The following is a 23379-nucleotide window of genomic DNA, read 5'->3' as shown; positions in this document are numbered from 1 at the left end:
TGATTCAATTAAAATTTTAAGTCTTATAAATTAATTTCTTTGTCCTAATTTATGTGATATATTTTTCTTTAAATTTATACAATAAAAAAAAGATACCCTACCTTTTATATTTAGAACCATTTATTTTTAAATTTTCTATTTTACATATATATATATATATATAATAAAACTTTGTTTTAAACCATTATCAAATCCACTTCGATCTGCGTTCCAAACCCACGACCAATCTCTCCTTTTTATTTTTACGATTTCGTTAAGCTCTGCTAAAAGAAAACTTTTCTCTACAACTCAGTTCCCACCCAACGCAATTACAGCTTTTCCAAAATTGTACCTTGAAATTTGTCTTGTTGGAAATTGAAGATTCTTCTCTTTTTCTCAAAGATTGAATGGCGGGCTCTGGAAGTTCTGAGTTCGATCCTGAACTAGTCATTTCCCACAAATTTCCTGAGGTTCATGATCCTTCTTCCTTTCTTTCTTAGTTCTCAAATTAACTTTCTCAATTTCGCTTAATCCCATCATTAATTTTGGTTTATTGGTATTTGCAGAGTTTATATACTTACACTGAAAGGTACTGCTACATACTTGTAAAAGTAGGCTAATCGGGATAAGTTACATGAATCCTTTGCTCAATTCATGTTTTTATTAATTGGTGCAAATGGTTAGGCTTGAATTTTTCTAGTGTTCTTGACCTTTGGTTTTTTTTACCATGTTGCAATTGTTAATTATGAAATAGGGATGCTGCCCTTTACGCTCTTGGCATAGGAGCATGTGCAAATGATGCTATTGATGATAAAGAGCTTAAATATGTTTATCATCAAGATGGTCAACAATTCATTCAGGTATTGTTGATTCTTAGGAAGTGATGAATTTTGGTTTAATTGAACTTGATTTATGTCAAGCCATAGTCCAATCTGCAGCTTAAATTACTTCTTCTGTTGTATTTTCTACTGTTTGATTTGAGTGATGGTAAAGGCAAACTTTTTATCTCTGTAAAGGCTAAGCCGCTAAGGTACCTTTAACTGGGGGCATGTGTCCATTGCTTACAGTATACTATGATTAGTAAACATCACAAGGTCATACTCGGAGTAATTGTTTACTATCTTTAATGACCTAACGGTACTTGCATAGAAAAGAACGGATCATGCTCACTTTATTTGCCTAATAGTTTAATCACTTAACAATACTATCCAGGACTGAAAAGGTTGAAGAAATGCAATGGATTCGTTACTATAATTGATTTCCCTTTTTCTTCGCTTGTGGCCTTTTATCTTTGTAGGTCTTGCCAACTTTTGCTGCTTTGTTCTCTCTTGGATTTACTTCAGAAATGGAGCAGATTCCAGGCTTGCAGTAAGTAGAACACATACTGTTCTAGTTTTGGTTGGGGGCAGGGGGTCTGTTCCTTTTCTCTGTGTTGCCAATTTTCTTTAAAGATACGATACTGTTGCTTCTGTTTCTCCATGTATTTGACCAAGTGCTAAAGAAAAATTGATCGTTTATATGACTGTAGAGTAGATGTGCAATTGTTCTACACTGCCAAGATATTAGCTTAAGTACATCATTTCTGCTTCGTTTTGCTAGATATGATCCACGTCTTCTACTGCACGGCCAACAATACATTGAAATCTATAAGCCACTCCCTTCCCATGGCTGTGTAAGTGTCTGGCTAAATGCCTCAACTTATCTAGCAAGAATATAATTTATCTCTTAAATTTGGATGCAGAAGGTATTCAACAATGAATGAAAACCAACAGTAATTTTGAAGTAATTTTTCCTCAGGAAACTAGTTGTAATCTGTAGTTGGACATATCAATTTTTCTTGCATAGATGTTCTATCAATATAATAGCAACATTCTATCTACAAACCTCAAAGCTCATATCTTTTACGTTTATTGCGCTTATACATATCTTATATTCTCAGCTTTCCTGCCCAAACTTTTGGATAGTGACCTTTGATTCTTGTATATGTGTATATATACCACAACTAATATGTTTTCACTTAAATGTTTACATGTTTGGCTTTAGTTATTTCAAAAAATCCTAGTCCCTTGACACAACGAAACATAGTTGAGGGCAGAGGAGCTTCCCTTGGCAGCACTTGAAACATGACTTAGTTTAAATTTGTTTAAAGTTTTGGGTTGAAAGAATATGGTATCTTATTGTTTATTAATAATCTTAATTTTCTTTGTCATCCTTTTTCCCCTTTCCTTTATTAATCTAGAATAAGTTATTTATTATTGTTGCAGATACTAAACAAAGCGAGTATTGCTGGATTGCATGATAAAGGTATGAGTATGAATAGTAAACAGAAATAACTGCAGGAACTAGATAAGTTCGTATATCAAATTAGAACATTTGAATAAAAATATAGATAGCTAATGTGAAGGTATTTGAGTTAGAGGCAAATGGTTTATAGCAAGTCTACTGTTGTTGTGTTGAGTGGGAATGGGTTGAGTGGATATAATTTTGAAATTTTACTTTTTTTTCTAGCTAAGGCATTTTGGAAATAGGTTAACAGAAATTCAAATGATAATGTCATTCCTTGAGATACAACAATGAAAAGAGAAGATATGTACGTGACGAGTTGTTGATTTATAACAGGTAAAGCAGCCATACTTGAAATAGAAATTGTAAGTTACGAGAAAGAATCTGGTGATCCACTATGCATGAACCGGTAAGATTTAGTTTAACTGATATGCCTAGAGCTTTTATGCTAAAGCAAAACAGTAAACACCACATATTAATTGCAGGTTGGCTATTTACTTGAGGGGTGCTGGTGGGTTCTCGAAGTCATCTCAGCCTTACTCTTACTCAAAAAGTCCTAGTAATCAATCTGCCTTTCCTAAAATTCCCAAAAGTCAACCTTTTGCTGTTTTTGAAGAATGTACGAATGCATCACAGGTTGGTTACATGAGTTGCCTATTGTTTTTCATGTAGTTACTACACAAATTTAAGCATCAATATCTGTATCTTGAACGCTATGCTTGTATTTGCTTGAGTTGTGTAGGACCATAAGTCTCAAAGGCATGTTAATTCTCATACTTACATCCTCTTTTGAGGGCTTGACGATTTTGTCATACTTGTTTTCATTGGATTTTTGAACTTTCCTAATGTTGTGATACAGGCCTTGCTGTATAGGCTATCTGGTGATTACAATCCATTGCATTCAGATCCAACGGTTGCAGGAATTGCAGGGTAATCTTCCATAAACAACTCAATTTGACTCTCTCTATATAATGATAGTACCATATCTTGTGAGTAACTTGTTGTACTCTTTGCCAATAACTTTTATGTTCTGTTATCCTTGAGCTACTTAGTAGCCAATGTTTGCCGGTTAGTGATGCTTGTTAAATTTGCATGATATTAGACGTGAACCTCCCATTGTTTGCACGAAATAGAAAGGGAACTCACAAACTAGCGATATTGCTTCCTGAGTGAAGCATAACATGTGGGAAATTTTCGGGTTTTTCTATTTTTGCCGCACTTTTAGAAAGAAATATTACCTAACCTAAACAAATTTTCTTAACTGGCATTATTCATTAAGTTGGTAAATTGTAAGAGAGGTAAGCTGTTTTGCCCTTCGACTTGCCCATCTAAAGTGCTGATGCGGCAAGCCTAGCTGTGGACTATACAACAACAACAACCCAGTATAATCCCACTAGTGGGGTGTGTGTACGCAGACCTTACCCCTACCCTGGGGTAGAGAGGCTGTTTCCAATAGACCCTCGGCTCCCTCCCTCCAAGAACTCCCCACCTTGCTCTTGGGGTGACTCGAACTCACAACCTCTTGGTTGGAAGTGGAGGGTGCTTACCACTATAGTAACCCACTATAGCTGTGGACTATGTGAACAGAAAAAAAAGGAATAGATTTAGGAGTTTCGAACTGCCCTAATTCATGATAATGCCGTTCTAAAATGTCTTGGCCCTAAACACCCACCCCCTCCACCAATAACTATTTATTCTTACAACTGTAGAGAGTAAAAAAAAGGCACTCCTGACTCCTCCTCACCATCTGTTCGGGGACATACCCCTGAAAAATGAGTCCTTCCACTGAAATGCATGTCGGAAAATAAGTGCAGAAACTAAAAACTATTAAGAATTTGAAATCTGAACTTGGACATGATGCTTACACATAATTGTACATTAATTTCAACAACCATAGTACTGTCCATCTCCTAATATTCATCCTTTTTAACAAGTGAGTTTATACAAATGCTCTTGGTTGGAATACTGTGTAAACTTTAAGGCCATACCCTGATCCAAAAAGGTGTTTTCTTTTGTTAGTTTTATGTTCTACTTGAAGCTTAATTAGCTCTTTTGTTCAGGACATCAGTTGAAGGATTGATTTTGCTTCTGCAATGCTGAAGTTGAATTTGCTTCTGTAATTCTAGTTCAAGCTGAACAATATCAAGTTACAATCGTTTTTATCTCTTTTCATGCATTTACAATATGTCAGTGCAATCTAATTTCTTTGGATGTATTTTGCCTAGATTTTCTCGTCCAATACTGCATGGGTTGTGCACGCTTGGATATGCAGTTAGGGCTATCATTAAATGTATTTGCGGAGGTGAACAGAACATGATCAAGAGCATATCTGGCAGATTTTTACTACATGTATATCCAGGAGAGACTTTAATCACGGAAATGTGGCTGGCAGGGTTGAGGTATGTTAAATTAGTACATCGTTTACTACGAGATTCAATATATTTATTGGGTGTTTGGTAGACTAAAAGACAGTTGGAATGTGCAGAGTTATATATCAAGTGAAGGTTAAGGAACGTAACAGGGCAGTGCTTTCTGGATTTGTGGATCTTGATCGTTTAAGTTCATCACTGTGAGTGTTCATGGTGCGCTCACGAGGAGAGAATGTTTTGTATGATAATATTGGTTTGTAGTTCATCACTGTGAGTGTTCATCTCTTAGTTCTCATGGTACAGTCCTATGGAGAGGGCTTCCTGTGCAATAATCTAAATGACCATTTCTTTTGCTAAAGTTTAAATTACTATTGACCTTAAATAACATTTGCCAAATGTGATGTTGGTAAACATTGGCCTATTCTAGTTACTAGCATATTTTACTCTAAACTGAGATGTAGAAGTCCTGGGTTCCTTCTTTGGTGAATCTTTTTGACTTGTATTCTCAATCTTGGGATCCAACTGACATGAAAATCAAGGGGAATTTCTTGGGCATTTACTCTTCGTTCAGAGTTCAGACACCATACATCTGTCTGCCCAGAGGAACTTTTATGTAAAAACTTGTACTAGCTTTTAGTTCACAAGGCAACCTTCTGGTGTGTAATGCTTATCTAGTATTCGAGCAAAATCCTATACTTTTGTGATTGTCTTTTGAACTTTTTTGTGTATTGATAATAACAAGTCCAAGAATTTTCTGCCTTTTGTGTGAAGTACAAAGTAAAAATTTCCTCAACTCGAGTGGGGCTCACGAGAAGGCCATAAGTATTTTTCCGTAGCGAAAAGAAGAACAAAACTCCCGGAATGCAAACCTTAAAATTTTTAAATCCCAGTGCTTTCTTAATTACCTAAAGGTCTTTGATATTCATTTGGCGTAACTTTATAATTATATTTATAGTTCTTACTTTACCAAATTGTAATATTAGAAAACGAGTTTCTTGTATAGAATAGAAATCCAAAAGAACTAACTCACATGCATGTATTTAATCTTTTTAATTCTATTCCGAAAGTGATACAAACCCCAACCCTAGCTTCCTTGAAAGAACGAGAGATGGAGATGAAGGATGTGTCACCAGAAGCATATGAGGTTTTTCTAAAGAAAGCTGTGACAGTTTTGAAAGAAAATTATAAAAATATAAAAAATTCATGCGGAGAAGGCAAGAAAAGATTTTAACTGTAATTGCATATAAAATTACTGGAGAGACTAAGGAACACTTCGCTGCTGCTGCTGCTAATGAGCCAAATAATGTGTCTCAAGTCCCATTTGAGGAATTTGCTGGTTCAGGATATGTTTTTAATTATGTTTGCCTAAGTTATGAGCTTCTATATGTTGCAATTCTAACATGTAATTATCTTTGGGTTATACTCTTTGTTCCGGTTCATTTGTCACGCCTATCTTCTTAAAACCAAAATTCCGAAAGTTGATATGCATCTGTCATTACATAAAATATCATTTAAGACCAATAAGATCAAGTGGGAGGGAGTGCAAAATCTGGGCTGGCAATAAGACTAGGAAATAAATACAGCATTTTGTTATGGCAAAGCAGGCTAAAACCTTAGGACACCATCAGGCTTGAGATGGCTTAGTAGGCTAAATCCAGATTTAAAGTTTAACGTATTTCTTAATAAGGAGTAAAATATACCGAGGTTGAACAAAAGATATGAACTCATAGCATACATGCTATCATTACCATCTGTTGGGCAGAGTAAAAACATTCGAATGAACATCATTTGGCCAGGTGGATAGTCATGATATGGGGAACTTGAATCAAATCGAAAATGATTTTAAGTTTCAGAACTAAATTCCCGCAAGTTCACCAGCATCACAATAATTCTAGCTACTGAAACATGCAAATAGCTCCATTTCCTGCTTCCTCGCCAATCCAGAAGAAAACAACAACTAAGAATCCAGTATAATCCCACTAGTGAGGTCTGGGGATAGTAGTGTGTACGCAAATCTTACTCCTACCCTGGGGTAGAGAGACTGTTTCCAATAGACCCTCGGCTCCCTCCCTCCAAGAACTCCCCACCTTGCTTTTGGGGTGACTCGAACTCACAACCTCTTGGTTGGAAGGGGAGGATGCTTACCAATCTAGAAGAAAGCAATAATACTAAAAGAATTTGACATGAATCCAAATAGACCATTTTTTTTTGTGGGTAAAATCAAATAGACGATGTTGCACCCAAGCTTTCTAGTAACTGGAAGCATTGATCATTAAGCTTTATTTTCTATCTTACCTGAGGTTTTAAATATGTAAACCGAAATGAAGGGATTATATACCAAAGTCAATAGTAGCTTTGGCAAACATGACAAGTAAATAAAAACAGATGGAATATATACCGGTGGGACTATATACCAGAGTCAGCACTAGTAGCTTCCATGTGTTAGTACTCCATGAAGTTTTTAAGTAGGAATTTCTTAAAGTAACTGCACTTAAGCACCTGAGAAGATTTTTTTAAGGAAATTACATGCCTAAAAAGATGAACTTAATTAGTTATATGCACTCGTAGTGTGAAAAATATTTACATAGACATGTACTTTAAATAAATTATCAACTGATAATGCATTCCAGAAAATGGAAAGACATGCAGCAGTAGTCTTAAGTACTAGAAAGAATTAAATACTATAGCTAGCTAAGAATCAATAAGATATGAAGATACCAACCAGTCCTCAACTATTGATCAATGTTTTCAACCTTTTGTCATATTATGCATAAGAATGTTTGGTACGTACTAGTTGGTTAGTAGGCACTTATAACTCGTCCCATATATTAGCAAGACTACTACTAATGAATGCATTTAATTGGTCTGCTTTAACGAGAAGTTAGACCAAAAACATAGCCCTTATACTTTAATGGAAATGTCAGACATTAATCATGAGCCTATTTTCCTGCCCTCGCGCTACCATCTTCTTGTACTGTAATGTGAAATCACCCATCTGCAGCAATTAAGTGTGAAAATGCAAAGTCTTTTTTCCCACTCCCAAAAACGAGAGTCTACCCATAGTGTCATCAGCATTGCACTAATTAAGCGAACACTAGCTCACAAAAGATTATAGAGCGTACACATGAAACATTAAAGAGGAGCAGGTCATATGATGTCTCATTTGACTTGAGTTGATATTGGACTTTAATTGTTCGGAATACTTCTTTCTTTTTACATGTTAAAGATTTTTTACATTATTTATTATCTAAATAATAAGTACAATTAATTGTTGATAAAAAGTAAATTAGTAATCTGAAAAAATTAAATGAAGCAGGTTACCTACTAAATCATATAAGAGCATCGTCCTTCTGGTACACGAAATTTAAATACAGTCAGAATTCTCTATAATGCATTTCTATATGTTATAATATATGTCAATTTTTAACAATATTTCACTATAGCAACTAAAAAATATTGAAACAAATGAAACTGTTATAGAGAAATGTTTAACTCTGCCACACTTTGTTAGTTTGGTTAAAATAGTGATGAAACAAAGAAATGGTTTATGATAATTAGTAACAAACAAAAACGCATCCCTGCCCCTTTTCTAAGTGCTTACCACAGGAGGAAGATCAGCTGCATCTTTCTGTATCCCTTTAACCATATAGCTACCTAATAAGAGCATCAAAAAGATTATAGCAAAGGAGGTAAAGGAAAAAAGGACCGAATAAAGTTAAAACATGAAATACAAAAACAAATTCTGAAAATTAGGGTTCTTAGCTCCGATCCAAGTAACATTGTCGAGTCGAGGATTGCTGTTCCGTTGTTCCTAAAAGAAACTTGAGCTAGCCTTGAAGATAGAAACGCATTAGTGAACTTTATTCTTCAAGGGTTAAAACAAGAAAAACAAATATGGATTAGATGAATGATTATGAAGAGAAAATAACTGAAAGAAAGAAGAATAAGCGAACAAAAACTTGGGGAGAACAAAAACATGAAGAACGTGTGTAACAAGAGAGGATCTCTCTTGTTTGATGTATCACGAGAGTTTTACAAAGAGAAACCAACACAACTCTGTTGGCAGTATGCCCACCTCCACGTTAATTAACCCTTCTTTTTTTTTTTGTCCTTTTTCTTTTTCTTGGTCACCTTCTTTTCTAAGGAAGAGGGAGGTGGACAGAATGCCAATGAACTTTGTAAGAAACCCTTTGCCAAACTTCCATGAAACTGAATAATATCATCATAGAGTCTGCATCATCTTTAGTTTTTCCCTCTGTAATAATTAAGATGAAAGAAACATATACTAGAAAGTAGGCTATATATGAGAGTATTGAAAGGAGGGGCAGTTGGGCACTATTTAAGATGGTGAGATGAGGGTTGAGAGAGAGAGAGAGAGAGAGCATTGAAATTGCTGTGAAATAATTAATAGGGGAGGTGGATACTGGAGAGAAAGGGAGAGATCATAATCAGATAGGATGTTTCATTCTTCCTTTGGGAGAGCAAGCATATTTATAAGCAGAGGATCAAATTTCTTGCCCCCCAAATCCCTCGATTCTGATGAAGAAAACGAAGCTATTTTGCCCTCATGACCCTCGTATTAATTTCATCTTTCCTCAAAACCCTCGTCACTGATGCAAACCCTTAGACTGAGGAGAAGAAAAGGAGGGGCCAAGGGGTGGAGAAGGGCAAGGGTTTAGAATTTGGTACTGCTATCCTAAAATGACAAAAACCATTACGAACTTATAGCTTGTTAGCCAAATTTTCGTTTTGGCTAAAAATACTTTTATTTGATTAAATTTTTTTTTCAAAGTTAAGGTGTTTGACTACTTTTTAGGAAAAATAGTACTTTTGAATAGAAACAGAAAATTATGAGAAGTAGAAAAAAATAGTTTCTTCCTAAAAATATTTTTTTGAAAAGCACTTTTGAGAAAAATACAATTAGAAGTACCTTTTAAAAGCTTGAAAAAAAAAGATAATTTTTTTATCACCTTTTTCTTTTCTCTCTCGGCGCACGTTAGGTGCCTAGCTAACTTGCGCCACCGCCGGAAAATGGGAGGAAGAGGAAGAGCAAAGAAGAACACCAGCAAAATGCCAGTGGTAGAAAGGAAATTAACGGATATTATCATGTGCGAACAAGAGAAAGGAACTGCTAAAGCAAAAGAGAAAATGCAAGAGGAGGATCAGGAACAAGACAGTGAGAGTGACCCGAATTGGCCAGATTTGGGCAGTACTCGAACTAAGATGGTAACGCCGGTGAGCTCAGGAAACCAATTGACACATGTGGTGAACTTTGGAGCGAAAGGACCAACTATAGTGCTGATTACAATTGACTAACCAAGCTCGAGCAAGGCTCAGACTAATGGAACATTACATGAAAGTCCACCAAAGGAACAGAGGTGTGCAGAGATTGATAACCAGAAGAAAAATCAGGAAAAAATAGCAGAGCAGACTGTAGAGACGGGAAGATAATGGGCATGGCTGTTTCAGAAAAATAAATTGGCAGCAAAAGGTATGAATCTAACCTACATCCCCTAGTGATGAAGGACGGGGAAGTAGTAGTGCAATTGCTGGAAGAAAACATCGAAGAAGAGAACCAGAAGTGGAATCGAGCAATTATTCTCTATGTGGTGGGTAATACACCAACTATTGGGGTTATTGAGCGATTCATAGCTAGCCAGTGGATCAATGTTCAAAAATCTAAGGTACTCTTCTATAATGACGGGTAATTCATAATTTTGTTGAATAGTAGTGAAGAGAGGGAGGATATGTTGTTGAACAGTCCTTATACTATTAATAATAGACCAATTATAATTAGGCCATGGTCAGAAAATATTGATTTCAATGAAGAAGTGCTGAGAACCATTCCCCTATGAGTCAAGCTCCCAAAACTGCCACTCAACTACTGGAGCAAATAGACCCTAAGCAAATTTGGGAGTGGTTTGGGCAAATTTGGGAGTCTCATATGCAAGGGTCCTGATTAAAATGGATGTTACAAGGCCACTACAAGAGAAAATCAAACTACATGATCCTAGAGGCAATGTGATTGAACAGATGGTGCAATTTGATTGGAAACCACAGTACTGCCAAACCTACTGCCAACTAGGCCACTCGTGTAGGGATCAAAAGAAGCAGAAGCAGGAAGAAGGGCTACAGAATGACATAGAAGTAAAGCAAAAGCAGGAATGGAGAGTAGTGAGAGTGCTTGACCTTGCGGTAGACAAAATTAATGCTCAAGGCAGATTCCTTGAGCAACTGGAGGCAGCAGGAACTGAACAACTAAACCAGTAGGGAATTGAAACACAATGAAAACTTGCTCGAGGAAAATCTGCAACTAAAAAGAATATAGGACCCGTAAAGGAGAATGAAGCAGACATTGGCAATGCTTTCAAAGCACTAGTGGATACAACACAAAAGATAGTGCAACTATCTGAAGCCTAGGGTGCGAGAGAGCAGCAGAGTAGGAATGATAGAGGAGGAGGTCCACAAAAAATAACCATATCATGATAAACATCATAACATGGAATGTTAGGGGGATGAATAAAGTCTATAAGAAAAAAGAACTAAATTTTTTTTGCAAGAGAATAAAGTGGTATTTGTGGCCATTATAGAAAAGAGGAGCAAAGCAGAATCAATACTGAAGAAGATATTTAGTAACTGGCAATGGATTGCTAACTATGATGAAGCTCTAGGAGGAAGAATATGGGTAGTATGGGATCCAACACAGGTAGATTACTCTGTGATCAGAGCTCATGAACAATTTATAATGGGAAACGCCACTATGATCCAGCACAAAATTAATTTTAACTATTGTGTAGTCTATGGTAAGCACACAATTCAAGAAAAGAAAGCTTATGTGAGGACCTAAAGGAGACTATGCATGGAATAAATGGCCCTAGCCTAATAATGGGTGACTTTAATACTATTCTGGCTAGTGAGGATATGTTTAATGGCAATCCTGTTCAGGAGGTAGAGGTAAGGGACTTTAAGAGCTTCTTAATTGATACAACACTAGATGAATTAAAAACTGTGAGAAGGCAGTACACATGGTCTAACAACCATGTCCATAGTAGAATTGACAGAATCCTGGTAAATGCAAAATGGATACAGAAGTGGCCCCACATGGAGGGAGTCATTATGAATCTTGGATTTTCTGATCACTTTCCTTTGAGTATGGGGTCTTACAATATAAACCAATAAGGAATGAGACCTTTCAAATTCTTAATTGCTTGGCCAGCCTCAGTGAATTTGATGAACCTGTAAAGCAATGCTGGAAAAATAGCAAAAGGGGACCTGCCATGCTTAATATGTAGAATAAGCTCAAAGCACTGAAAGGAGACCTAAAGCAACTGAATAAATAAGAGTTTAGTGGTATAGGGTGTAAGATACAAGCAGAAAGGGACAAACCAGGGAGCATACAATCCCAGATGACTAGCCCAGGACAAGATTATGAGACAATAACTCTTGAAAAGGCTGTAAAGCTAGAATTGGAGTAGTGACTGATGGTTGAGGAGAGTGTATTGAAACAAAAGTCAAGAGTTCAATGGCTTAAACTTGGGGATTCTAATACAGCATATTTCCATGCTTTCATGAAAAATAGGCAAACAAGGAATAATATTGGCACACTAACCACTAGCACAGGGCAAATCCTACAAAGTCCAACTGAAGTGAAGGAAGAAATACTGAGCTTCTATAAAGGACTGCTTGGTACTGCTGCAACTCAACTACCACTAGTCAATCCAGATATCATGCAGAATGGATATACTTTAAATAGGAGGCGACAACTACAGCTTATAAAACCAATTACCAAAGAGGAAGTGAAGCAAGCTATAATGGACATTGATGATAATAAAGCACATGCGTGTGATGGTTATAATTTATTTTTATTTAAAAAGACATGGCACATACTGGGTGATGAAGTTATTGCAACTGCTATAGAATTCTTTGAAACTGTTGATATGTGCAAATCCATCAATTGCACCACCATTACCTTGATACCAAAGGTTAGGAATCCAACTAACATCAAAGAGTTCAGGCTAATTTCCTGCTGCACAGTGCTTTATAAGATAATATCTAAAGTTCTCACAGCAAGACTTCATGATGTGATGGCAGTTTTAATTGATAATTTCCAAACAGTCTTTGTACCAGGAAGACTGATTACTGATAATATCATTATGAGCCATGAACTGGTCAAAAGTTATGGGAGGAAGAACATCTCCCCCATATGTAGGCTCAGAATAGATATGCAGAAGGCATATAACTCTGTGGAATGGGTGTTTATTGAACAAGTGATGAAGCTATTGGGTTTTTCTAAAGTGTTTGTGAAATGGATAATGGCATGTATCAGCACAGTATCCTACTATGTGATAATCAATGGTAAGCCTGATGTACTATTTGAGGCAAGAAAAGGGCTAAGGCAGGGGGATCCACTATCCCCGTTCTTATTTATGTTAGCTATGGAGTACCTAAGTAGATCATTCAAGATAATGAAGGACAATAAACAGTTTAAATTCTATCCAAAGTGTGCCAGAGTCAACCTAGTTCAGTTGGGATTTGCTGATGATCTACTTATATTCTGTATAGGATATATGCAATTAGCTAAGATCCTACACCAGCACTTTCAAATATTTTCAGCAGCTTCAGGGTTAATTGTAAATCCAAACAAAAGCTGCATTTACTTTGGTGGAGTGAGTAGCTTGCTTCAGCAGCAAATTATGGACATGCTAGGCTACACTAAAGGTGAACTACCCTTTAGATACCTGGGTGTCCCACTGAGCACTAAGAGGTTATCTGCTATGCAATGTGAGCTCCTAATTTAAAGAATGTTAAGCAGGATTCAAAGCTGGACAACAAATGTTCTTTCATATGCAGGAAGATCAATGTTAGTTAAGAGTGTGCATCTTGCTATACAAACATTCTGGGCTCAGATATTCATCTTGCCAAAGAAAATTATCCAGTTCATAGAAACAATATGTATGAGATTCTTATGGACATGTGTTGCTGAACCTAACAAGAAGGCTTTGATTGTCTAGGACAAACTGTGTGCACCAATGGTAGTAGGGGGCCTAAACCTCACCAATATGGCGGTGTGGAACAAAGCAGCCATATGTAAGCTATTATGGAATATTTGCAAAAGAAAGGAGAAAATGTGGGTACAATAGGTATATTCATACCACATAATAGGAAACACAGTTTGGAATACAGAGCCCAAGAGTGCATTATGGGTCATCCAAAAGATATTCAAAGCAAAGAACAACTTCGAGGCTGCTGGAATAACATAGGAGGATGTACAGAAGATGGAGAAATGCTCTGTTAAACAAATATACAAAGCCATACAAGGAGAGTTTCCAAAGATGACATGGAGGAAATTAGTTTGCAACAATCAGGCATTGCCCAAGTGGATATTCATACTAAGGCTGGCACTACAACAAAGGCTTGCTACAAAAGAAAGGTTAGCAAGATTGGGGATCATTTCAGAGCAAACATGATCACTATGCCATAGAGAGAATAAAACAATGCAACATCTATTCTTTGATTATGAGATATCAGGAGCTATATGGCAACACCTACTAAAGTGGCAAGGTATACAGAGAACAAAGAAAGCTTGGCAGGAGGAGTTAACATGGCTGGAACAGTTTGGCAAAGGAAAGAGTGGAGGTATAGTTATGTGAAGAATGACCCTAGCAGCTGCAGTATACCACATTTGGCAAGAAAGGAACAATGTGATATTTCAGAAGAAGAAGAGATCAACCAATGCTCTTATACGATTGATCATTCAAGAAATACATGTCAGGGCCACCATATTCCCCTAGTTAGATCGAACCATGTCTAAACTAAACTGGTACCCTGATGTAGGCTAGAAGAAATAGTAGCAGTAGAGGGTTAGTAGTAAATGTTATAGGTAACTCCTGCCTGGGGTTGCATGTCCAGTAGGAGCTAAAGGTGTTTAACGGGTGGGCTGGGCCGGTCCGGGTTGAGAAAAAAGGTGACTGACCGGTTTTCAATCCGGGTCGGTTATCGGTATTTTCAAACCGGGCTTAACGGGTCCGGGTCCATCCGGGTAAAAAATAAACCAGAACGGTTACGGGTTCAAGGGGCCGGGCCGGGCCGGGTTAATATTTTTTTTAATTTGTATTTTGTATAACTATCGTAATTTATATTAATATAAAGTAAAAATATAAAACAAAAAAATAATCTTATAAAAAAAGTGTTTGAATAAAAGGATGCAAAGGCTTTAAAATCTTTATATTTGAAATTTTGAATATTTCATTAAGAATTTAAGATAATAGAATACAATGAAGATGGAAAAAAAATTACACTTATAATTTGCAAGTGCTTTTTTTATTTCAAACTTACAAATTGAAGTTTACATTTAACAACAAGTAAATTAACGAAAAAAGAGTAAATTCAAAGGTTTTGCATTGCTAACGGTCATATCACTTTAAAAAAAAACAAATCAGATTTATAGCCGTTGAACCGGTCCGGGCCGGTCAGGGCCAGGCCGGTTAACCGGTTCAACAATATTTTTTGTTGACCGGGTTTGACCGGTCCGGTTAACCGAATTTTTTTTTAAACGGACCAACCCCCCTAACCCAGCCTACCCGGCCCCCTAACTACCGGTCCGGACCGGTCCGGGTTACAACTAGTTTGGGCCGGTCCGGAAATGGGTCAACCCGACCCATTAAACATGTATAGTAGGAGCTACGCTAAAGTTTTTTTGTTGCAGATTGTAAGACTTGTAAATATCTTACTTGGTAAATAAAATACCTTTACTTACCATAAAAAAAGCTTGAAAAAATACTAATTACTGCTTAAAAGTACTTTTCAAATTAATTAGTTAAATACAAACTGTTTCTCGTCAAAAGTACTCTTTTGAAAAGTATTTTTGTTAGTAAGCTAATTTTAAAAGCTTGACCAACTATGTTATTAGTAAGTAATATGCAAATCAGCTTTATGTTGTAGAAGGAAATTAAGTCCTAGTCTTCTCTGGTCCCATTCTTTTCATGCCTCGTCAACCTTGTTTCTTTTTGATAATATCCACGAGTATATAGGTATTTAAGATAAAATGAAAAATTAAATTGAATTGAAAAATCTAATCAATCAAAATAAGAAACCCTCATATTTGTTTTTTTTAAAAGACTAACCATAATTAGTTTTGTCTTGTACTTTCTAAATAAAGAAAGTTAAACCGAAATTGAAACAGACAAAGAATATGTAGCCACGCAATATATTTTGTGACTTTTAGAGATAAAAATAAATAAATTTAATTGTAATTTGTCAATATACATATATTTTTATAATATATCTATACTCCTAACTCCTAAGGATGTTTACAATGGGGGAAAAACATGCCGGTGACTATTATTTAAAGTCCCATCATCCCATTTTATGAAAGCATAATATATAATTGTGATCTTTTGCTATGAAGAAATGAAAGTTCCGAAATAAAAAATGTTTAAGAAATATCTCATTCAAAGAAACCGATTCTACATATGTTTGGTTTAATTTAATTTAATTTAATTTATAAATGAGGTTAACTGACATAGGTAGTTTGACATTTTATCCAAAAGAGAAAACCAATTCAATTGGAACCACAAACATCCCTACCAGTTAAGTTTAATGTATGAAAAGAATAATACAAATGGTAACCTATTAAATAAAAACTGAGAAAGAAGAGAGAAGTGGAAGATCAACTCTCTTCTACGAGAATTTTGTATACACAAAATGTCCGGCGACAAAATCCTACTCTATATTAAGCTTCCTAGTTACCATCCTTAAATTGCTACTCTAAATTAAGGTTCCTAGTTACCATCCTAAAAGTGCTCTCAAATTCGTGCTTGGGCAATAATAAAGGGTGGAAAAAAAATAACCACAATAACTAAGCCCATATTATCCTTAGATGACAGAAACATTGTTTTGTCCCTTTGGTCGGAGGTAAGAACTTATCTCGAGGTTCAGATCAAATTAGGACCGTGCATAATTTGGTAAATACCAAATTATTGTATTAAAATCAAAAAATTTAGTATTTGGTATTCGATATTTTGGTATTCGGTATGATATTTGGTTTAAGTTTTAAAAATAATTTGGTATTAGGTATGGTATTTGGTATTTGAAAATAAAATACCGAAATACCGATACCGTACCGAAATATATATTATATTACACAATACACATATTATTAATTATAACATAAATATAAAAAATCTAAAATTTAACTTTTCTTTATTTTATAAGTTTATCAGTTAACTCTAAGCAAGTAACATGATATTTCTAATGACCAAATTTATTCCTTTATGTACAATTTTCTCTCTCTGGGTTGATATTTGCTGGTTTTGGACAAAACTTTTGTCAACAAACATTTTTAGTTTTGTATTTTTGAGTGTTTTAATTAAGAATATTACGGTTTATGACTCTACGCACTAGTTAGTATTCAAACCGAATAAACCGAAGTTACCGAACCGAATAAACCAAAACCGAACCATACCGAATTTAATTAGGTACGGTATTGGTATAGCATTTTAAGAACCCGAATACCGAAATTACCGAAACGAAATACCTAAATACCGTACCGTACCGACCAACGAACACCCCTAGATCAAATCAATGATTGCATTGATAAAGAAATTGAAGTTTGGTCTAACTTAACTTCAAAGGTTAACATATAAGGTAAGGATATTTTGCTCGAGACTATATAAAGAGATTATTACACCCTTTTAGAACCAATGTGAGACTCAACACCTTTCTTACGCCCAGGATTAAATATCTGGAGCATGAACAATATAAGATGGAGGCGTAACATCAGGCAAACAACGAATTATAATGGACATGCCTTTGATACCATATTAAAAGAAATGAACTTTGGGCTCAACCTCAAAAGCTAGTTAATAAGGTGAGAATTGTTCGGATCGAAATAACAAGGCATTATGATGAAGCTAACAAAGCAAACCTAGTAATAAATCAAACAACAAAAGAAAAATATACTAAATGAGACATAACAATTTATAATGATTTGATCAATCATCCTGCATATATTTGATAAAGGTAATATAAAAAGAAAGTATAGAGCTATCTAGAGAATAATCTCCTCCTAAACAAGACTTGACTACATGTAGATCCTATTGTATTATTATGTGAGATGAAAAATCTTCAATTTATATAAGTACTAAACTTTTTCTCAAGAAAAAGGATTTGCCAAATATGGAAGAGACATTTTTCACTGAAAAAATATTTTTCTTTTCCACCAAGGAAACTAATTCTAATTATGATAAAAAATCAGGGCAAACCCTAACAAGAATTGCCCAAGATCATGTAATAAGACCATCCAACTCCTTTAAAACCGGTCCGGGACTCAACAAACATGACATGTGTTTTCTGCATATTCTTTTATCATCTTAGAATGATTGAATATTGTACATTTTCACCTTATTTACTACTTAACCATTATAAAAATATTAGTTTAGTATAAACACTATATATATATGTTTGAGACACCACGAAACATGCCTAATAACACTTTAGACGTGAACTATATATATAGTTAAAAGATTTTAAAATAGACGTATATATACTGACTAATTAATGATAAGTTTTTGGAAAAGTGTAGTAAGTATAATTGTAATCAATTTCTGGTTGAAGAAGAAATTTCATCTCCATACATTATATATATATATCCTCCACGGTACGCAGTACAATCCAGGCCAGGACAGTATATTAGGTCATGGAATGGAAGAAAGCTTCAAAAATCAAATGATAAAGTTTTGATCAACAAGGAAAAGGAGAATATGGGTTAAAAGGTAGTTGGGGTAAGACAATATAGCAATTATAATTACAAAACTAGAGCTCAGAGGAAAAGAGTGAGTGTGTGTGTGTTAAAGCAATGATCAAATGGCTTCAATAATGTTGGTCACTTCTTCCAGCAGTGTTATCTCATGTCAAAACTCCTTTTCCAATACCAAATCTTCTGATTCGATACAAAGGCAGTAAATACTTCTTCTTTACCATTTTGTCGAGTGATACGTCGCACTCATCATACCCACTTTTCACTATAAAACACATACAGTTTCTCTTTCTTTTTAAATGGTATGCATTCTTTTTTTAAAATATTTGAATTTCACCATTTTTGTTCGTATTGACTAGTAAGTACTGCTATCTATTAAAAGCAATCTCACAGCTGCCATAACTTCTCTGTAACCAAATCCAAAATATGCAATTTCAACTTTGATTTAAAACATGGTCGTTATGACCTTTGGAGCAGGTACACCGCCATACCTATCTGCCTTATTTATTTCGCGTAAACTGCAGTGAACCAAAATATATTCCATCGATCTCTATGCTTTATTCATTTCAATACATGAAAACTGAAAGAGAGAATCAGAAGCCCATAACTCTTAATATTGTTTACTCGTAAAATGATACAGTTAAATCTGTGACGTAGTTTATACACACATGAATTAATTTAATCCAAAAATATAAAATAATTAAGAACATGAATAAATTAATTAAAAAAACTTGAAAAAAATACAAGTCTGACCGTGAAATGAGCTTCTCTGGAAGCAAAAATAAGAACAATGTTTAGAGCAGAACGAAATAATGTTGTTAATAGAATAAGAGAAAGTTTAGCCTTTTTTGCGTTCAGATATTTCGTACTTACAATGAGTGTAAATTCCTATATTTATAGCTAAACTCAAGAAGACAAGATCCCAAAATCAAGCTTTTCTTTAACATGAGTAAAGACCCCTCTTGATGGCTGCATAAGGGTTGAGTATAAATAGATTCTTTGTAACGGCCGCTTCTTGAATGCTGTCTTCTCCCGCCGATATCTTCTTTTCAAACATTCGTTCCCCGTTCCAGCGTTTTCGAAACTCACACAGTAACGGTCGGATGTTCGTAATCAGTGTCAGCTATTTGTTGACTCATACCCTACCTGTCTCTACTGCTACGTGTCAACTCGATGAGTATCCACCTATTATTCATCAATTTTACCCCGTACATATAGTTGCCTACTTTCCGGTGACTGAATATTTTTTTACCTGGAAGTAGATAAGACTCCTTTTCTTGGCGGAAAAGTCCCTGAATGGTTTCTGACACTTGAAAGAATGCACGTCTTCTTGCATCTAATGAGCCGAACACATGTTATCCCGTGATTCGGCAAATACTTTCGCCAATTACCTAAGTAATGATAGCCTTGTATTCTGCGTTGCCTATAAACTTCTCCATTTCTCATCATTTTTACCTTTCACTTTTACTAATTCTTCTTCTTTGAATTTCCTTAGAACTTTTCTGCAAACCTCTCTTTCTCAGTAAAACCTTCATATTCACATTCTTCATCACCATGTCTTCTACTATCTCTTCCTCCGGTTGCTCAGGCACTTTCATCGGTGGCGGTCCATCGAAAAAGAATAAATCTAATGAAGCCGATTTCGGACCTTTTACTACTAGCACAATCATCCCATCTCAGCTAAATTTTGAGATGGATCTCCAAGTTCAACAGGAACCCCCTAACCCTAAAAATGACAGAAACATACCTATGAGTAGATATCCTTCTTCCATTCGTCCTGCTAGTATCTTTATTGTGAAAGAAGATCGTGGCTTAACAACATTGAAGTTTTAGCCCCATAATGAAGTGGAAAGGGTTACTTTCAGCAAACCAGGGTATATGTACATTTACACGTACCCTTTTACTTTAAAAATGAGCCGAGAAATCGATCCTATCATTTTAAACTTTTGCCAAAACTATCAAGTTTGCTTGGCTCATATAGGTCTATCAATATGGCGAACGGTCGCTTGCCTTCGGTTTCTGTGCTCCCGGACTGGTGAAACCCTCACTCTTGCTCATTTTATCAACCTTTACGCCCCAAAGAGTTTCAATAGAGGCATGATCAAACTCAGCAAACGCGACCACCATTCCATCGTCATCAGTGTTGATGATGATAATACCATGGTTGGATGAAGAGGTTCGTTGTCATTGCTATCGGGGACAATACCTCCTATCCCTGAATCCTAGAATTTCACTCGTAAGTTTTTCAAATATCCCTCTTTTATTGCGTTAAATAAAATTCTCTCCTTTGCTAATTACCTTTCTGTCATTTCAGCTACCAATATTTCCTCCAATGGTTAAGAACCTAACCCAATGGTGACAAAATTTTTAGACATTTCCACACCGGACTCTCGTACCTGGAAAAATATTTCTCCCAAATTCAACTAGAAGGCCAAGAACCATGGTGAGTAAAACTTCCCCTTTTCCTTTTTTGATCTTCAATTTTATATAGTATAAATTGTTTGACTTCATTTCACAACATGTAGGCCTCCCGAAAGGAACTTCTGTCTGCCCCATTATCGAGGTTACCCATGACCCAAGGGTGGCTCATCAATAAATTCAAGAAGCCCTTGATGGGAAGAGGGCTCGTGATGCCGCTCTTGCTTCCGGTGAAGGCCATTCTTCTCTGAGTCCCAAGCCTAAGGAGAAAAAACCAAAAAAAGAAAGACGTACCTCCAAGGCTGAGGCTCAGGAGAAGCCTCCAATAAAAGAAACCCCAGTAGGACCGACAACAATGGTCCTTGATGAAGATGAAACCGAGGCGATGATGAAGCGGTTTCTCTTCAAAGAAGAAGAACTTTCCCTGCTCAACCAGAAGAAATTCGAGGACTCTTCACAGAGTTGGAAATGGTTGAAGATGTCGAGTCTCGTTTTCTGGCTGTAGTTGTTGCTTCTAATCAAACGAGTTCCACCTCTAATATTCCTCTACCCCCAACTTCAATACCGGCTGTCGAACCATAACTCTTGCCTCACCACCGACCCTAATTGAACAAATGGAAGATGTTCGTTCCCTTCGGTCACCCGATCATGAGAAGATTGAGAACACTTTCCCAGCACTAATACAAAACCCTAATGGTAAATGTAATGTCACTCTTTCAGTTCCGAATAAGTGCCACCTACTTTCTAAGTCGGTGGGGGTCGCCAAGTACTTGAAGCCTTTGTCTTCGAACAAGGACTGGCAGAAGATGGAGGTTTTTTTTGCGGAATGTTTGATCAATAACAACATGCACTTTGCTGTTCATGTATCATCTTACTCTTCTCTTTTCCCTTTTTTCCTGCCAATTGTTATCTCCAATAACTTTTATTTTTGACTTTTCAGGCTATCCTCCTTGCCTCCAAGGGCTTGCAGAAGATGAACCAAGCCAAAGAAGAAGCTGATGCCGAGCGGGATCAAATTGCTGCTGAATGGGACGAACTCGCTGAGCACCTCCCAGCTTTAGAGGCAAGACTTGCTTAGATGGGAGAGCTTGAAGCTCGGTTGGAGCAAACTGAGCAGGAAAAAATAGTTCATGTCCAAGAGGCCACTCAAATGCATATAAAACTTGAGGAGTTGAAGGCCAAGTGGGCTGGGCTACAAGATACTGTGACTGTGGCAGCGGAACGTGAGTCTGCTTCCTAGGAACAAATCAACAACCTGAAAGAAAACTTGCGTTCCAAAACCTAGGAAGTTGCTGCGATCGAGGAGAAGAGATCAAGGATGGAGGAAAATTGCAAAAGGGTCATGGAGCAATACCGCGAACATGCGAGAACAAATACTGACCTTTGCCGGACCTATGACATCGTGAGGGCTGAAAATGACCAGCTACAGTCCAAAATCAAAAAGCTCAAAGCCAAACTCCAGGATCAAGAGGATTCTTTCCTTCTTGAGAAAACTTATGTAATTTACCACATGAGGAGGGAGACTTTGGAGGATGCCGAAAAAGGCATTCCTAACATAGACGAGTGTATTGCTGAAGCTCTCAGTTTGGAGAAAATCGCCTAAGAGAACATTTCTGCCTGGCCCACTGCTTCAAGCACCACGAGCACTTGTTATGAGTCAAAGGAAATTGAGAAGGAAGCTGAAAAAGAAGATAAAGACGAGGATGAAGGTTTTGAACCGGATGCGGAACAACCTTCATCTTCAAAAGATGCAGCAAAGACTTCTCGTCTTTCGGACTCTGCTGATAAAACGAATTAATGTAATCTTTTTATTTTTTTTAATTATGCCAAAATCTCTATTGAATTTGGCATTTTGATAATTAAAAGACATCCTTTACTTAATTTCTGTGCAAAGACATCTTTTGTTTAACTTTTGTGCAAAGACATCTTTCTAATGGTAAAGTTTGGGAATTTTTTACATTCGATAACTTAATACGGGCATTCATACTTACGATTTTTATCCTTTAACTATGAGGGTTTCATAAGAAAAGGTCCTTATGTTTACGCTGTTCTTGAAGAGGAGGTCTCCTGTTCATTCCGGCACTAGCATTTGAAGTTTAACTAACTTTTAAATAAAAAAGATTATATTGTATCATTTAGAAAAAAAATAAGATAAAAACAAAAGGACTTTAATTTATTCCTTATGTTACACCCTACACTTAAATCAAGTGTGGTGAGTGCGGATTCTAGCACGGCCAATTAGCTGGAGACACGTTTGAAGCCAGAAAGTGGTCACATATTTCAGTGGGTCTGTGCCAAGTGTCTCACCAGGTGCTGCAACCGGAGCGAGGCGACCCGTTTTGCATATGGAAGTGGAAGAAATTTCTATGCTTGATAACAGTATAAAAAAGGTATTGAGGCTCTTTCTCTTTCATTCTAGAAGTATCACCAGAACAAGTCCTCTCAAAATACTCTCAACGCCTCTTTAGAATTTCCTTGGCAAACTAAGGCAAAGTCACATGTGAATCTGGATTCATCAAGATTTAACTTGATGAAACTTAGAGTCATCGCCGTATCGACTATCATCTAGTGAAA

General features: G+C 36.2%; 1 protein-coding gene across 1 annotated transcript; it reads left to right on the top strand.

Annotated features, from left to right (window-relative positions):
* Positions 1-213: 213 nt before the first annotated feature.
* On the top strand, positions 214-5081 carry LOC104109348 (enoyl-CoA hydratase 2, peroxisomal). Its single transcript, XM_009618610.4, has 11 exons — positions 214-449; positions 546-568; positions 734-839; positions 1277-1347; positions 1579-1651; positions 2244-2283; positions 2599-2671; positions 2748-2898; positions 3122-3192; positions 4488-4661; positions 4748-5081. The coding sequence occupies exons 1-11, from the start codon at positions 387-389 to the stop codon at positions 4833-4835; spliced, it is 933 nt and encodes a 310-aa protein (XP_009616905.1). The 5' UTR covers positions 214-386; the 3' UTR covers positions 4836-5081.
* Positions 5082-23379: the final 18298 nt, after the last annotated feature.

The sequence above is a fragment of the Nicotiana tomentosiformis genome, chromosome 12 (genome assembly GCF_000390325.3).
Source record: "Nicotiana tomentosiformis chromosome 12, ASM39032v3, whole genome shotgun sequence".
NCBI classification, from domain to species: Eukaryota; Viridiplantae; Streptophyta; class Magnoliopsida; order Solanales; family Solanaceae; genus Nicotiana; species Nicotiana tomentosiformis.
This window is presented reverse-complemented; position numbering and strand designations above follow the sequence as displayed.

What these genes read in the sequence shown, in the direction of transcription:
- LOC104109348 (XM_009618610.4), top strand. Translation starts at nt 387, where the DNA reads ATGGCGGGCTCTGGAAGTTCTGAGTTCGATCCTGAACTAGTCATTTCC. An exon ending in TGCTGGATTGCATGATAAAG is followed by an intron (nt 2,284 to 2,598) that starts GTATGAGTATGA and finishes GATTTATAACAG; the next exon opens with GTAAAGCAGCCATACTTGAA. An exon ending in ACGGTTGCAGGAATTGCAGG is followed by an intron (nt 3,193 to 4,487) that starts GTAATCTTCCAT and finishes TATTTTGCCTAG; the next exon opens with ATTTTCTCGTCCAATACTGC.